This window comes from Nerophis lumbriciformis, linkage group LG19, assembly GCF_033978685.3.
Source record: "Nerophis lumbriciformis linkage group LG19, RoL_Nlum_v2.1, whole genome shotgun sequence".
Classification (NCBI taxonomy): Eukaryota; Metazoa; Chordata; class Actinopteri; order Syngnathiformes; family Syngnathidae; genus Nerophis; species Nerophis lumbriciformis.
The window spans coordinates 7,626,309-7,644,587 of record NC_084566.2 but is presented as its reverse complement, the minus strand read 5'-3'; the positions used below and the strand labels follow the sequence as shown (position 1 = coordinate 7,644,587).

The 18,279-nt window shown below is 37.6% G+C and overlaps 1 protein-coding gene across 2 annotated transcripts; it reads right to left on the bottom strand.

Moving 5' to 3' along the window:
• Positions 1–1,552: 1,552 nt before the first annotated feature.
• Positions 1,553–18,256, bottom strand: spdl1 (spindle apparatus coiled-coil protein 1). Of its 2 annotated transcripts, none has more exons than XM_061979907.2 (14): positions 18,180–18,256; positions 16,232–16,402; positions 13,687–13,863; positions 12,672–12,866; positions 12,467–12,607; positions 9,660–9,758; positions 7,513–7,623; positions 5,847–5,987; positions 4,990–5,090; positions 4,529–4,649; positions 4,109–4,175; positions 3,741–3,911; positions 3,593–3,668; positions 1,553–2,094 (listed from the first exon to the last, which is right to left on the bottom strand). In XM_061979907.2, exons 2-14 carry the CDS (start codon positions 16,400–16,402, stop codon positions 1,938–1,940), a joined length of 1,728 nt encoding a protein of 575 aa, XP_061835891.1. In that variant the 5' UTR covers positions 18,180–18,256; the 3' UTR covers positions 1,553–1,937. The 2 variants fall into 2 exon arrangements, with proteins under 2 accessions (XP_061835891.1, XP_061835890.1); XM_061979906.2 differs by having other exon boundaries at positions 18,126–18,254.
• Between the last annotated feature and the right edge of the window lie 23 nt (positions 18,257–18,279).

Sequence of the window (18,279 nt, the reverse complement as noted above, 5' to 3'; positions counted from 1 at the left end):
TTCTTAACAAATTCAACCCATTCCACATCAACACATTCCTCTAACTCCGGCCAATCGGGGTATCTATTTTTTTTTAATAGCAGAAAAGTCGCTGGTTTTTGTAAGACTTAAGACTCTATTGAAAAGTGTTACTGCGTCCACATTTCTCAACCAATTCAAATAGTTCCAAAGTAAAAATGCTCCTTGCTAATTTAGTCAACTGCTAGCATGCTTTTTCAGCTAATTTTGCAAGCATACACCTCAGAGTCACATAACTTGGTACTTGACACATGCCAACGTTAACAAGCCAGCATACTAATATTAGCATGCTAACTTTTTAAGTTAATTTCACAGGCATACACCTCAGACTCATATAACCTTGAACAGTACTTGAGAATATTTACTGTTGGAATGATATTAGCATGATAACTATTGTAGCATTTTTTTTTTTACTTTTTCAATTTATTTTGAAGGCGTACACCCCAGAGTCATACGTGAAACATGGTAACGTTATCGTACTAACTTTTTTTGGCCAATTTTACAGGAGTACGCCTCAGAGTCATATAAATTGGTACTTGACCCAATCTAATGGTTAGCATGCTAACTTGTTTTGCCAATTTTGCATGCGTACATCTCAGAGTCATATAACTTAATACTTGGTGCACGCTAACGTTAGCATCCTAACTTTCATCCATCCATCCATTTTCTACCGCTTGTACCTTTTGGGGTCGCGGGGTGTGCTGGAGCCTATCTCAGCTGCTTTCGGGCGAAGGCGGTGTACACCCTGGACAAGTCGCCACCTCATCACAGGGCCAATACAGATAGACAACATTCACACTCACATTCACACACTAGGGCCAATTTAGTGTTGCCAATCAACCTATCCCCAGGTGCATGTCTTTGGAGGTGGGAGGAAGCCGGAGTACCCGGAGGGAACCCACGCAGTCACGGGGAGAACATGCAAACTCCACACAGAAAGATCCCGAGCCCGGGATTGAACTCAGGACTACTCAGGACCTTCGTATTGTGAGACACATGCACTAACCCCTGTCTCACCGTGCTGCCCAGCATCCTAACTTGTTTTGGCAATTTTTTGAGCGTACACGTCATATAACTCGGTACGTGACACCTGCTAACTTTTTTTGGGGCCAATTTTACATGCATATGCCTCAGTCATATAGCTTGGTACTCGACCCAATCTGACTGTTAGCATGCTAACTTGTTTAGCCAATTTTGCACACGTACACCTTAGAGTCATAAATTGGCACTTGGCACAACGTACGTTATAAATTCAGTTTGGCATGAGCATTTCAGCATTTACACGCAATTTCTGCCAAAATTGCACATTCTAGTTAAGGAATACACTCCAACCTCACATGTGCATGCCTTATTTCATGTTTATCATACTGCACTAATGTATTATCTATAAACTAACACCAAATAAAATCTGACTGGACTTACCATAGCTAATTAAGACTAGAATAACACGTAAGCTTGATCATAGTTTTTGATTAATTTCATATTTAATAGATGAAAAATATATATCTTTTGGCTTCATGTCTATATACGTTTTACTTCACAGACAATACTGGAGTTTTATTAGCAGCGTAACCAACAAAAAGAACAGAAGTAATCTTATGTCACAACAACTTTGGCCTAGTTATATTTTTACATTAACAATAAATACTGTAGTAGTACTAGTAGTAGTAGTAGTAGTAATGTGTACCGAGAAAAACTAAAATTACTAATAAAATAGTTTACACAAAAGCATAAATATATACTTTATTGTCAATATAAGATGTTTTGAAAGTAATTGAAAGTAATATTCAATTATTTTGAAACTATTTTGCAGTGAGAAGTTGTTCCAGTTACTACAACAACAGTGTGATATACTGTATACTTACTGTGTATAAATATACATAGTGTATAAGGTACAATAACAGAAAGAAATATGTATTCTACTGCTGAGAACACTGATTTTCCAAAGTGCTTCCAGATCCCACATGGATCACCTCAACTCTTTGACCTTTCCTTTTCTTTTCCTGGTGTTGCTCTTGGTAATCCTGCTCTTGGTCATCCTTCCTTTTCATCACACTGCAGTCTGCCACATGACAGCTGAGGATGACAAGAAAACCCAATTAAATAATTCAACACAACAATAATACTGCTTCATAACCACATTCAGCTGATTTCCCCTGTTTACTAAATTTACTCTTATGGAGGGAGTGTTAGTGTGACATGTATATTTTACACATAATAAGTAGAGATTATTAGTATAATAATTTCTTAAAGGGTACAGGACTTATGTGGGTGTTTTAAGAACATAAACACTGGGTCACAATGCTTGCTCCTTGGTAAGAGGTTTAAATGCTTATTTTACTCAGTCAAATTAATTTACAGTACAACCTTTAATTCATGTATTTTTTATATCATGTATCTCTACCATAAAATAATGGATTGTTCATATATTTGTTAACATACAAAATCAGCAGGGGATCAAATAGTTAGTTTTTGCAATTGGTGAACTGGAATTTTCTTCAGTATTTTTATTTACTGTATCTTTTCTGACAAAGTTTATAGAGTTATAACAAACTGACAGTATATGATAAATGATACGTTGTGCAGTGAATTAATGTATGTTTAACACCTAGGAATGTCCCGATCGAGCAGCCACCGATTGTTATCGGTCGATTTTCATGAAAAAGACCAGTATGTGATAGGCCATTGCAGATTAGTGTCTTTAAATGCAATCACAAACCCTGATCCTCTCTGGCTGACAAACGGATTGCAGTTAATTACGAGTCTCCATACACAGTGTGGAGATGCTCCACTAAGCTAATAATAATCGCCTCCATTAATTAAACTGCACTTCTAAGTATCTTAAGTGTCATTATCAAGTATCACTATCCCGTAAGGACGAGGCTCAATATGTTACATACCGAGAGAAAGCCAGGAGCAGGCCTCTGGAGCAGGCGCGTTAATAGCTAAGCTAACCTAGCTTTACAAAACATTAAGAAATAAGTGCTTAGTAAAGTTTAAGAACTGTAGATGGTTAATAAGAGTATAGAGAGAGGATAACATAACAAGAACTTTTAGTGTGTCTGCATTGCCAAAGTCACTACACAACATATAAGAGGTGTCGATATAAAGGGTAGTATACAGTCATCCGGAAAGTATTCACAGTGCTTCACTTTTTCCACATTTTGTTATGTTACAGCCTTATTCCAAAATGAAATTAAAAAACATTTTCTTCTCAAAATTCTACAGACAATACCCCATAAAGACAACGTGAAAAAAATTCTGCAAATGTATAAAAAAAAAAAAAAAAAAAATCTAATGTACGTATATAAGAGATTACTGCCTTTGCTAAATACTTTGTTGATGCACCTTTGGCATCAATTACAGCCTCAGGTCTTTTTGAATACGATACCACAAGCTTGGTACACCTATTTTTTGAGAGTTTCGTCCATTCCTCTTTGTAGCACCTTTTAAGCTCCATCAGGTTGAATGGGAAGCATTGGTTGTCATTGAGGATGTCTGTACATAGCTGCATGATCGGAACATTCCTATTTAATACTGCATGAACACTGCTGTTCACACTCCAAACTCTGACCTTGGATTAGGAATGAATGCAGGGTCATCCTCACAAATCTTTGTACATTTTGCAGGTTTAGGCTCCAGGTGGACATCTAAGTCAAAGCAAAAAGAAAACATTTTGTCATCACACTAACTAGCAGCTATAGTTTGGAAGTCCAGCACACCTTCTGACAAGCATGTTGTCTCAGCAGCAAGACGTGTGTCCATCTCAGAAATCACAGCATGTGTGATGTTTGTTTCCTTGTTCTTATCAAGTCCAGCATTTTCAGAAGGCAGGGCAGGATCAACAGGTAGTTTCTCTTTCCGTCCATGCTTGGATGAGCTAACATTTGTTTCTGCAAAAAAAATAACAAAAAGCAATAAAAACCCAATGTATCTGCAAACTTTTCTTCATTGTATATAATACATTTGCAAACGTGTTTTGAAATAAGGCTACAACATACTGTGTAAGTGACGCTGTGTTAAATAACCAAAAACCTATCCTGATGCATTATATGTAACTTATAGCTTAAAACGCTAACACTCTAATTACCTTTGGGTTCATATTTGTATTGGAGCTCCTCCACTCTAAGCTGTAGTCTGATTATATCGCTCTGGGCCTGTAGGAGGAAACAGAAACATTGAATCAAACAAATACTTCATGGCTTTGCTGGGATGCTACCGTAGTAAAACACAAATCCAAAAAGTTGACGGGCCATATAAAGGCTAAGTGAAAAATGCATAAAGTCTATTGATTAATATCTATCAATTTATCTGTCGATGTAGTCAAACCTTTTCTGCTGTTGCTATGAACTCTTTTTTGGTGGAATGAATAGTTGAAGTCTTTGATCATCACTAACAAGAAATAATACATTATTGATGTGATTTTGATGATTTTAAATGTATTTTTGTGGTGTGGGTTTGTCATTGATACGCACGATCGCACACATACGGTAAGTTTTTAGCTATGTACCTTTTTAACATGACGTTCAGAGGAGAAGAGCTTCCTCTCCAGTTCCAGGGCTTTCTGGCTTTCTGACAAGGACTTCATCCTTTGCAGGGAAAGTTCATCTCCTAAACGTTCCACATCCTTACTGCTCACACGCAAGCAAACAAACACACACACGCACACGCACACACAAAAATTGATTACATAATACAAACTGCATTGTTGAGCTAGCTAGCTACTCCTACTGCACTGCTTTAATTTATTACACCTTTATTTCTTGTTTCGTTACCTGTTTTGTATGCATATACCTTTTTGTGTAGATTATTTTGATAAAAGTATGAATGTTGACAAGTAGACTGGTCATAAAACTTGCAAATACAATAAGCTTGACTCCTGAATGTAAACATTAACATAAACATTAAAAAAGCAATATCCAAGTGGGCACCAGGCATCAAGCCTTTTAGAGTGAAAACAACTTTACTCACATTGTATTGTCAAGTTTCATTTTCAGCAAGTCAGTATAATATGTTTCATCCTGGCCATCACTGGCTGTTGGTTGATTACTCTCCTGGGTCTTCAGCAATACCTGCAGACAAACATAGTTGATTCTTGCTAAATATAGTGAAATACTGTATCTTATTTTAATATGGTGTTGTGCTTATAAAAGTGGAAGAAAAGACATTGTGAAAAGTTGTATTTTTTATTCATTTTTTGTCAGTGCACAATATAATTAACCTTTATAAAATGACGTCCTAATTTCACTATGGTTTTTGAACCATGTGCATGAAAACTCATTTGATGTGTCATAATAGAGGATAAAAAATGCTGGAAAGCTCACCTCGAAATATTTATCATAAAGTACTTCAAAAATGAATCAAATAAAACACATTCTGGACTAAAAAAACACTCTATACTATTTATGGAGTTAAAAAAATACATGTTATAAATTGTATAGTGTAAATTGTCTATAGTCTGTATGCATGTGTGCATATATGTGTACTGTGATTGACTGGTGATCAGTCCAGGGTGTATAGAATATAGATTTATGTATGATTTATTTACTTGAGTATATAATTTGTAAGCTCCAGCTCTGACCAATGAAGACAACCAGTGTAGAAAATGAGTGAATAAAATAATTAGTTAAATTTATATTAATTTAGTTTTATATATATATTTTACTCGTTTTATAGTATCAGCCATCAATCGATTACATTGTGAAGTTATTATTTTCTTTCCCTACCAGAAAGGTAAAGGTGAATGTATTTATCAGTAATAGTTGACACATAGAGAAAGACAGTAAACTCGCCAGATTATCTGCAAATTCTAGATGATCATCACTCACCTCCAACTTCTCTAGTTTCTGCAGCTTGCCCATCAAATGATGTATCTCTTCATTCTTCTCAGAGAGCATTGACTGCAGTCTCTCCACTTGAGAGGGGTCAGCCCTTGAACCCAGGAGCTGCATCAGCGTGGCAATCTGGACCTGAAGAACACACATACAGTATTCAGGCATGTGAAAACCCTTTCAGAAAATAACATTTTGTAATTCAAAATTAGGGACACGCGGTACAAAATGGAAGGATGATTTCCTACAATTGGGTGCATTTCTACACTATATTTTACCTTTAGATGTATTCTCATCTACCAACCTCTTTTGGCTGTCTATTTGACACTCACATGTCCCATGTAATGTCCCACAGATTTGTTTTTTTTGTTGTAGTTTTTTTGTAGTGTTTACTAACATTATTATAATTAAAATGCAAAGTAAATTCTATAATATGCATACAAAGAACTCAGAGAATCATTTGGCAACTATATTCTGTAGCCACACCCTGTGAAAATTTTACTCTCGTTTTATCAAACTCAAAGGGATATATTTCAGAAGCAATATGCAGTAAAAGGGTTAAAATCCCTTTTGGCACACGTGCGACAGTTTAAAAAAAAATAGTCGCACAGTCTATTTTTAGTCGCATCTGCGAGTAAATTTGTCGCATTGTACAGCACTGAGTCAAAAAAAATAAATAAATAAATATATATATATATATATATATATATATATATATATATATATATATATATATATATAAAAACTCTTTTTTTTTATGTTTACAAATTCAGGGATTAATTCCATGGACACAAGAGGATTTTAAGGGCAAAAACCAAAGGATTTAAGTGAGTAGTGCATAGTTATTAATTTTGTTTAGTTATTGTGTACTATTGATTTTGTTTTGCTCAAACTATTGTACGCAATAAAAGACAATAAGGAACTAATTTAGATTTTGTGTTGATATTGTTAAACTGCCAATAGCACTCAACATTAATACATTGAAAATGTACAATTAATACCTACGATCGCTTTCAGGATTGGTTATGTTTAGGAATATGAATGTGTTTTATAATAATATACTTGTTTTATATTGTGCGCTTTGCACACAAGGAAATAGTTTTTTGGTTTTTTTAAAGGGGTCATGGTGAGATTTTTTTCCGACGTTTAAAACACTTCCTTGTGGTCTACATAACCCGTAATGGTGTTTCTTTGGTCAAAATGTTGCATAGATTATGATTTACAAATCATCTTCAAGTCGCTTTCTGACTGTCTCTTCAGAATGCACCTTTTGTGGGCGGTCCTATTTACGTGCCAAAGTCCTTCTCCAGGCCAAGCCCCCTTCGACTGCGTCTCCACCCCGTCAGCCATGTTGTAGTTTTTAGTAAGCCTTTATCAATCTCAAATTACGAACAGGTTGTTTGGAGCATGTTTGGAAGAAGGCAAAATTGTTTTACAAATGTCTTTGCTGTGCCTCCATGGTCAGACATTTTCAGGACTTATAGTGATCCAAAATACAAAAAAACAGGTGACAACAGGTAAGAAACTGTGGTTTTGCATGACAGGACACCTTAAAAGCGTAGAACGTGTTAAATATTAATATTAGTTGGAGGACTTTTTAAACAAGAGTTTTAGTCTCAGGAGAATACATAATAGTGTATATTAATATTGAATATTGAGTTACCTTCATGCGCTGCAACTGCTGTTTGTTGAAAGCATGTTGTGTTTGAAGAGACTCATACTGGACTTTCATGCTGATGAGTTTTCTCTCCATTTCAGATCGTTTATCCTCCAACTGAAGTGCAGAAAAATATGTACACATGAACAGAGCAATGTTATATCATGTCTGTATACACTCGATTAGAGAACAGCACAATATTTGTAATATATAATTTAAATGAACACATGAAGATAGGCAAACACACACTAGGCCTGCACGATTTTGAGAAAAAAAGTAATTGCAAATTTTCTTTACAAAATTGCGATGCTTATATTTTATACATATAAATAAACAAAACACAAATTAGAACAATATGCAATACTTTACTTTAAAAAGCCCCACTTAAGAACTTTCAAAGCGGTAGTGTTTTGCCAGGAGAAGAGTGGACCCCGACTTAAACAAGTTGAAAAACGTATTCGGGTGTTACCATTTAGTGGTCAATTGTACAGAATATGTACTTCACTGTGCAATCTACTAATAAAAGTCTCAATCAATCAAAAATCCCATGATAACTAGCGCATATAGCGTCATAGTGACATTTCTAACAGGCTGTCATATTGGCACAATTATTACGTCTCTAATGGCTATGCTGATGTTGAATAGCAGACACTATCAAGAAATGATCTTCGATTGCGCTACAAACATGACGCTCCTACCAAGAATATATCGGGACGGATGCAGGTTTGAAGCAAAGATAGACCGGCGGGAGATTTCTTTACTTAATTCATGGTTGAAAAGTTACTTAGTGCTGCTTTAAAAGGATATACCTTTTTATTTCTCATTACTGTATAATTGTTTACCATTGTACTGTAATTAGAAGGTAAATAACTTTTAGTTATCCTAAATAAACAAACAAAAAAATAAAATGGACTTTCATTTCCGTAAGCAAAAATGTAATTTAAATAAACATTGAACATCTTAAAGTGCTTTTTTTTCCTGTTGGAAAAATTACGTCGGGTTGTCTTTTTTTGTTACCGTCACGTGATCACCACATTCTCTCTCATTCGTCTGTGTTGATGAGCTCATATTGCCCATCTGATTTGAATCTGAAATATTCCGACAACGAGACATTTGGCTATGTCATCATGTTTGTTTCTCTTAATTGTTGTTACTTTGCAGAACTTCTCACTAGTGAGTTGTGAGGAGTGAGGCTCACTGTCGTGCTTCCTGAGTGTGTAATTGTGTAAGAGAGTGGTCTTGCTCTCCACCGACCAGGACAAAGATTGTAAAAGACTAAGAAGAGGGTTCACTCTGTTTAGTTAATTCAATCGTTAAACAATCGTGCTGAGAGCGATGCACAGTGTGAGACCTCTTTCTCTTTCTTCCCAGTTCACAAAGAAACAAACACAAAGACATAGCAGTTTATTGACGCTGGAAAAGTATTTCAACATCATGTTTATATATATTTTTCAATTGATTGACTTATTGACTATCAGCCCATGCCTATTCACCATTAAACATTTTAACAAGGAGCAAGTGGTGTTTGTTATTAGCATACTGGCTGCTTCCACTGCAGCGCACAAAAACTTGCTGTTTCTTTAAACACTTTTGATTGGCCAGGAGGCAAAGAACGCAAGACTCAACAATTCTGATTGGCGAACATTTTTGTCACTCAAATGCTGGTGACGGAGGAGAAAAAAAAACCTTCAGCTTCTTGCGGCTATTTATCGCACTAATTAAAATATCAATTCAATGTCGATTAATCGTGCAGCCCTAGCACAGAACTTTTCAACTGGCAGCCCAGGGGCCAGATCCAGCCCAGGAATGACACAATACTGACCCCCGAGCTTAGCTCAAAACTTTGGAGAAAAACATCTTTGCACAATGATGTACAATATGTCTGAGCACAGCTGTAGCTAACAAGTCATAGTGGAGAAACTCTCTTATACTCCAATCAGCCTGCTTTGAAGAGCCCGCTGAAAGACTTATGACCAAATATTTGCATGGCTGTATCATTTCTCACTTTATAAGTTCACTTGTTCGTTTTGTAGGGATGTTGTTAAAAACCTGGTCAAATTCAGGACCGATCTGACTATGAAGGCAACTTGAAGCAAAAGTGGTACATCAAGACCTCTAGAAATGCAGTAAGTATTTGACAGTTCTGATCTTACCTCAGCAAAGAGAGAGTTCCCTTTACTGTTTGGGTCCTGGCCTTGTTGAAGGAAGGTGTCCAAATGCATCTGGAGTTCTCGGTTGGCCTCCCGACATTCCTGTGGCACAGAGGAGAGGCAAATAGGTATGTGGTCTCGTCGTTTTTGACATTGTGTTGTTAAACTAACATCCTTTTTATTTGACCTGCAAGAGGAGAAAATCAACAATTCAAATTTAGATTTTAAAAAAATTGCACAAAACCGTCAGCTGTTGTCTTTAGCTGTGGAAATTATGAAATTCAAATGAATGAAAAATCCAGCAGAAGAGAGGTTTTATCAGAAGAGAAGAGGCTTTGTTCACACCAACACAGATCTTTTAAAAACATGTTACAAACGTTGGTCGTTGTCCTTGAAAATAGAGCTTTTGGAAAACTCCAACTCAACTCACCCGGTCACAGTGGATATTTTAAAGTCAAATACAAATAAGGCAACAAGAGAAATATCCTACACTTCTCTTTTATAAAGTAAATCTGAACAGCCAATATGGGCATCTACATCAACTATATGATTTGCCTGAGAAGCTGGACAGAACAAAAATAAAAAAATAAAAAAAAGATTGTATATTAATTACATTAAAATATTAAAAAAAAAAAAATTATACATTATAGAAAGGGGAACTGCACGTTTTGGGGTAAGTTTGTCTATCATTCATAATTCTTATGTGAGACAAGAACTCATATGCAAGTCTCAAGTTTTGTGTTTCATAATATATACATATGTGCCTTGTTCAATGTTTTTTTCAGATCTTAAACTGAGGCCCTGCACCCCAATTGGAGTTAGTTTGGGATTTGCTTTGTTGTCCTTCGCTCCCCATGTTTACATTTTTTCTACTTACCGGTACCTTTCTACAGGGCGCCGCTATTGTGGCAACCCATCAGTCTTCTTGTTGTGTCTAGTTAAAGTTAAAGTTAAAGTTAAAGTACCAATGATTGTCACACACACACTAGGTGTGGCGAAATTTGTCCTCTGCATTTGACCCATCCCCTTGTTCACCCCCTGGGAGGTGAGGGGAGCAGTGGGCAGCAGCGGTGCCGCGCCCGGGAATCATTTTTGGTGATTTAACCCCCAATTCCAACCCTTGATGCTAAGTGCCAAGCAGGGAGGTAATGGGTCCCATTTTTATAGTCTTTGGTTTGAACTCACAACCTACCGATCTCAGGGCGGACACTCTAACTGAGTAGGTCTAACCCTGTCGACTGTATGTCTGTTCTTGGACGGGTTTGTACTGAAATCAAATTGTGTTATACATTTTAAGTGCAATGACAATAAAGTTCCATTCTTAATGTCTTTCTTTTTTATGCATTCTAAACCGTAAAAAATGCTATCAAGATGCAACAAACAATGCAGATAATAGGGATTTGATCTATTCTGCCTATTAAGCCTTCTAAAAAACTCTCAAAAACCTCCAACAATGTTTTATATAAACACAGTAAGTGTGTATGTAATGTAGTAAGAGGCACACTCATGATAGAATGTAATATTTACAGTATTTTGGTCATTTTAAGCATTGCTGGTACTTTTTTTAATGCACTGATATCACAAAGTGCATCGCAACATTCGCTATTTCCTTTTACCAACAACTTCTAATCATGGCAGACTTCATGAGAGCCAACGACAACGACTTAATACACAAATGATGATCCAGAACCTTATATTTTTTAACCTGAATATACGGCGGATGAGCTACAGGTTTTGGAAGCTGTGTGCTAAGCAGATCCACCTTTGGTGAAACGCCAAGCCTCACGTCGCAGTATTGTTAAGTGCTAAACAAGAAACACAAACTACGAACATAAAAAACAAACTTACTGTACAACGTCCGCTCTCATTGGAATGCTGCCTGATGTGATGTTTATATCTTTCAGCACAAGATTTGTGTTCCACGTTCAGATGATGAATTCAACATAATCGTCACTCCTCAAGTAAAACATGCTGGGAGCAAAAGAGCGTCTTGTCGCGTCTTCCTAGTGAAGGCTTCCGGTCGAAGTTGAACTTCAAAGTTGACCAACTTATCGGCTTATGGACACAAACAACATTGTATTAAACAAGTTAAAGGGAAAATAAATAATTTAACAAACTTTTACCAACTCAGAGGCGATGCAGCAGTTCAGTATGTCAATAACTGCAGAAGTACGTCCATGAGCAAGGCGCTGTGTTACTAAAAATAGTTCCTCGGCGTTAGCTCTTACAATAACAATGTTGCTAATACTTGGATAAAATGCAGTTCATGGCATGTAAATGGAGCATTGTTGGATCATTAGAGGGCTTTCAAGGCAGGAAATATGAATCCCATTAGTTACATTGTTAGCTGTCTAGTACTAACCGTTTTTTACAATTTAGTCCGCACAATACAGAGAACCGACATGTGTGTTCTTGTCTCAGATAAAGATTGTGAATGATTGGCAAAATTAAAGAAGTGGAGTTCCTCCTTTAAGGCTATGGATGCTGTAGGGTTGTCTTGGTTTACAAGACTCTACAGCATTGCGTGGGCATCGGATGTGGTGCCTCTGGACTGTCTCTGACCAGGAGGCAGTCTATGTACATTAAAAGTCAACAATCAGAAAGGAGGGGAGTTGTTGGGCTGTCTATTTAATGCCCGCACCTACAGTAAGTTGCAAAAGGGTGAAACATTGCGCATGTAAAGAAAGAGAAAGCCACATTGTTAGTGTCTGCGCGCACGCAGTGTGGTTTTTACGCACAAGACTTTTGTCACCATACTTGAAGCATAACAATGCATCAGAATGGGAGCTACTAAAGCATACTGTACCTACCTCTAATGCCTTCTGCCAGGTGGCAACTTCTTTGTTGCTCTCCTCTGTGATTTTCTGCAGATTGTGCTGTAAGCTGCTATTGGTCAACTGCAGCTGTTGTTCCCTGTACTTTGATGTCTTTTGTGCCAGTTCCAACTCCAACTAGAAGACACCAAGGATTTAACACATGCAATATGCAACATGTTGTATGATATGTCTCCTTCACCTTGATCTTCTCCAACTGCAAGACCTTGTTTTGCAACTCCAGTAACTCTGATGTTGGTGAACATGGAGTGTGTTGATTGAGAACACGTAACTCTTCCATCTTGTTCTGCAGCACCTCGGTCTGAACATCAAGTTTTTCTTTCAACTGTTTCTCATTTAGCCGTGTCTCATCCAAAGAAGATTGTAATCCCAGCATCTAAGAGAAACAAATTCATCAAGTGATGAATGCAAAAACACTTGTCTGAATATAAAAGATACAGTATTGTAAAATACAAAACACATACGATATAGAAAGTCTTCATGTTAAAAAAAAAAACTAGTTCTGCGCACAGTAAAATAATATGCAGAAGAATACTCGGTAGCATGTCCCTACGAAATCCCTTATATTATTTGTAGTTGACTTCTTTCATTTCATTATGTCTTTTAGGTGTGAGGCAGAATCTTCTGATGACAGTGTGTCAACGAAAAGGAAAGTGAAAATAAAAAGTGAAATTAGACAATCTAAATTTGTTACATTGTATTTATTTTTTTAGATGCACATCTTTGCACATTTGTTGTTGTTGCTGCTGATGTTTCTTTTTAAATGGACATCCTGCACATCTGCTGTTGTGTTTCCCTTTTAAATGCACGTATTCTTGCAAAATGCACATTTTTGTACTCTATCCTGTAAATGATGTACACCGGACTTTTTTTCTTCTCAAATAGCTCACACCGTGGTTCAGAGATAAACGTTTTTTTCGATGTGTGTACAAAACCCAAAACCAGTGAAGTTGGCATGTTGTGTAAATCGTAAATAAAAACAGAATACAATGATTTTCAAATCCTTTTCAACTTATATTCAATTGAATACACTGAAAAGACAATTATTTAATGTTCGAACTGAAAAACTAATTTTTTGGGGCAAATAATTATTAACTTAGAATTTAATGGCAGCAACACATTGGGGGGGGTAAACAGAAATTATTTGAGAAGCACTGTTTTACACTGTATTACATTTAAAGAGTGTGTTGTTGTACCTTGTTGTTGAGCTCATTCAGTGTTGTCTTATGGCTCCTCTCCAGTTGCCCCGTTTCCTTGTCCATCTTCTGTCTCTGCTGCTTCTTCATATAGTCAAATTCTGATTGCAAAGAATCAAGGAGCTTGGATTTCAGCTCCACTTCCCTCTGCAGAGTATACTTGTCTTGCTCAAGACCCTAACATACATCAGAGACAGAATAATAGCTGATTATGAACATGTTCATAATGAATGCCTACTCTGAGCTTGCACTAATTGAGTGAGAGACACTACTTTAATACTTACCGTACTCTGCATGTTTTCTACGGTTATGTTCCAATTAATGTGAAAAAAAAAGAGTAATTGATCCCCTGCTGATTTACTTACAAAATGAAAGGAAAGCTCTATATTATTTTTGTGTGGCTTTTCTTGTAACAGAAACTAAATGTAAGAAAACATTTATATACATTCATTTGTATTAAAGATGAATAAGTGTTGCTACCTATACATAGGGTGACTCAGTACATGTTGTAGAAAGCCTTGTTAACAGTAGGGTTGTCACAATACCAGCATTTCAGTAGTTGATACCGATGAATTTCCACCATTCTCCATACTTTTTTTATACTACAATAAAAAAATTAAAAAAACAGAATCCATGTACTTTTAAATTGACAACTTTTTTGAGAAGTGTTTTAAAGTGTCAAGTATTTAAGATTACTGTGCTTCAACATATTTCTGCACTGAATCTAAATTGCAGTAGCAGCTGCCAAGAGGTTACTATACATTTAAAAAAGAACAACAGTGTTCTATAACCACTCAGTACATCAAAACACACACTAATGTGGTTATTAATATGCTTATAAGTGACAATAACAATAGCTAACCATTTTTAATTTATAATTGTACCTGCTATGCCAGAGAAGATGCAGGAGAAAGGTTCTGTGGAGTCGATTTTGCGACTTCTACGTTATATTTAGCGAGGAGAGGAGTGCATTAAAAGTCGAAGAGGAGCGTGTCTTGCATATTGCATTTATTTGGTCATCAAATCCAAGCGGTCCACAAGCCCAAAAAGAGTGCAAACAACCACATGCAGAATGTTGTTTGTTACGGTACTTGTTTTAAAAATGCAGGAACAGCAGCTTTCAGCAACACAGTAACTTTTGTAGTTTTTGCCCAAAAAATTGCAATCAAAAATCGAGTTTTCAGATACAGTATTTGTTTAAAATTGTGCAACCGTAATGCTAAATATAGCAATAAAGTTGCTCAATTGGCATCACAGATCCTTTCTGCTACATCTTATTCTCTGGCAAAGCTTGTGTGTATGAGGTGTTTTGGCAAGCGCAGTTACGATATATACCGCCATAGTTCCATTATAATTTGTTTATGATCGAGGATGAACTGAAAACACCAAAAAAGCATTTGTGACACAAATACTTTTTTAAATAAAAACATGGGAAACACTGGCTCATTTTTTGAAGACAGCAGGCGCTGACTGCTTGGTGTTCACACATAAAGAATCAGCGCAGTTCATTGAGGAAAAAGTGTTATACAGTATTTGGTACAGAGGATACTAAAAAAAGCAAGTATCAATGTATTGTTGTGTGTGTTGGTATCGTCTTGGTATCAAAATACTAGTATGTTTTTGACATTTCCCGATGAGATCTGAGTCAAAATTTAGTTGACTTAACCATAAAAGAAAAGTACCGTAAATTCCGGACTATAAGGCCGCTACTTTTTTCCTACACTTTGAACTGTGCGGCAAATTTCTAGATTTGTCTTCGCTGAGGGACACCATAAAATAATTTTACAAAAGCACAAACACAGAGAGGGTGTTTTGTTGTTTGTGCGATGGCGCCATCTTTTGGACGAGTTCACTCACGGCAGGTGTTGCAGTGTCCTTCCATTTACCTGCAGTGCTTTTTTTTTTTTTTAATCGGAGTGCAGTTCAGTCTTCTAGCCGTACGTAGAGTTCTATTTGTATGGATACTTCATTCATCCAAGCAAAGTTTGTAAGTTCTGGAGTATAACTAAAACTGTTTATACTTCCTAAATTCTCCCATGTGTGATGTCTGTAGGAGTGTTTTCATGCATATTTTTAAGTGCTTTCGTAATGTAATGACACTATAGTCGTTAGCAATAGCAAATGTGCTGCCACGTATACAAGGGTCTGTGTTAGTATTATTAACTTACAACAGCATTCTTTTTGTATTGTTTCAGTTTCACAAATTCCTCAGTAAATTCACGTCATCGTGGAGTTAGTGTCTCTTTAGCTGATTGGAGAGCAAGCTTCCGCAGCCAGTGGGTCCATGACGATGACTTCTGCTTTGTTTGATCAGTCGTTTTACTGCTGTGTTACAGGCACCGTTTGGAAACAATTAAGGTATGTAAATTAATATTTACAGAATCTTACTGTGTAAATAACTAATTTCACAACGTATATCTGCGGCTTATAGTCCGTTGTGGCTAATATATGGAAATGTTATGTTTTCTTCTAAAATGTATTCGGTGTGCCTTATAGTTACAAAAAACAGTACTTTCACTTAGTGGCAAGACTTGTAATGTCATACCTCTAGAGCACTTGTCATCTCTATTCTCTGTTCCTCCAGCCTCGTCTGCATTTCCATGAGCTGATTGAGAAGATCCAAGCCAGCACGGGCAGCCTCCTGGACCTGCTCCTCCTTCTGCCTCAGCTGGCGTCGGAGGCCCTGTACCTCATCCTCTGTTGCTGTGCCAGACATCTGAAATGTACACACATTACAGCTGTTAAATTGCATGTATTCATAACAGGATTTAGCTGAACAAAACCTTTAGTAGAGTTGTACTGATTTTCCACAACAAAGTTCGGCATGGCTCTGTGGTCTTGGAATCGGAGAGTTACCAGTTCATGTCAAGGTGCCCCTGAGCAAGACACCAAACCCCTTACTGCTCCTATGGGTCGTGGTTAGCGCCTTACATGGCAGCTACTGCTATTTGTGTGTGTGAATGGGTGAATGTGATGTATAATGTAAAGCGCTTTTGGGTTTTATTCCAGGTATAGTAAAGCACTACATAATTACAGACCATCTATAAGTACCACACAGGAATATGTTAAGCCAGCAGTTTGTTTTTTCTAATTGGCACTTAACAAATTGTAAATTAAAATGACTACTATTAGATATCATCCATCCATCCATCCATCTTCTTCCGCTTATCTGAGGTCGGGTCGCGGGGGCAGCAGCTTAAGCAGGGAAGCCCAGACTTCCCTCTCCCCAGCCACTTCGTCCAGCTCCTCCCGGGGGATCCCGAGGCGTTCCCAGGCCAGCCGGGAGAGATAGTCTTCCCAGCGTGTCCTGGGTCTTCCCCGTGGCCTCCTACCGGTCGGACGTGCCCGAAACACCTTCCTAGGGAGGCGTTCGGGTGGCATCCTGACCAGATGCACGAACCACCTCATCTGGCTCCTCTCGATGTGGAGGAGCAGCGGCTTTACTTTGAGCTCCCCCCGAATGACAGCTTCTCACCCTATCTCTAAGGGAGAGCCCCGCCACTCGGCGGAGGAAACTCATGTCGGCCGCTTGTACCCGTGATCTTGTCCTTTCGGTCATGACCCAAAGCTCATGACCATAGGTGAGGATGGGAACGTAGATCAACCGGTAAATCGAGAGCTTTGCCTTCCGGCTCAGCTCCTTCTTCACCACAACGGATCGATACAGCGTCCGCATTACTGAAGACGCCGCACCGATCCGCCTGTCGATCTCACGATCCACTCTTCCCCCACTCGTGAACAAGACTCCGAGGTACTTGAACTCCTCCACTTGGGGCAAGATCTCCTCCCCAACCCGGAGATGGCACTCCACCCTTTTCCGGGAGAGAACCATGGACTCGGACTTGGAGGTAATATGATTAGATATCATATTACACTACTTTGTTTCGACTTCTACAACACGAGGCATGCTAATGAGGAAGATGTTTACATTTGTGTGAAGAGGGAACACATGTAATGATATTTATTTGCATGTGACAGCAGTGACGTCACACCCCTATGGTACAATAACCAAGACGAGCTGGTACGATGTAGTTTTTTGTTTTCCAAGGCTGGATTCTCGGCTACAGAAATGTTGCGCCGAAGATGCCCGAGTGTTGACGAAAAAACCTGGAGTCGCTTTGCCTCATGTTGTGAAAAGTAAAGACTTGCAATATAGAAAACAAATCATTGCCGTCTGTTTAAGCCCATCATACAAAACACAGCATAGTAATACACGTTTGCCAATCGAGCCAACATTATTATTAATAGATACATAGTTATGGTTTAACTTTATTTCGAACATGCTCGTCGTGGTCCCTTACGATTGCGACATTTAACATAGGCGATGCCGGGTTCTCGTTTAGATTACATAAACATATATGAGACATTAATTAAGTTTATACATGGGCCTTTTGCGCTGCTTATCTACAGACAAGAATAATAATAAATCAAACACCTACTATATAAATGAACAGACGCACTTCGTTCAGACTGCTTCGACTGACTTTTCTTACATTTCCGCTTTTTTTTAAATTCTTCTTCTTCTTCTTCTTCTTCTTGTAGTTTTGTTGGCGGTTGGTATTCAATGAAGTATTACCGCCCCCATTTGGCCTG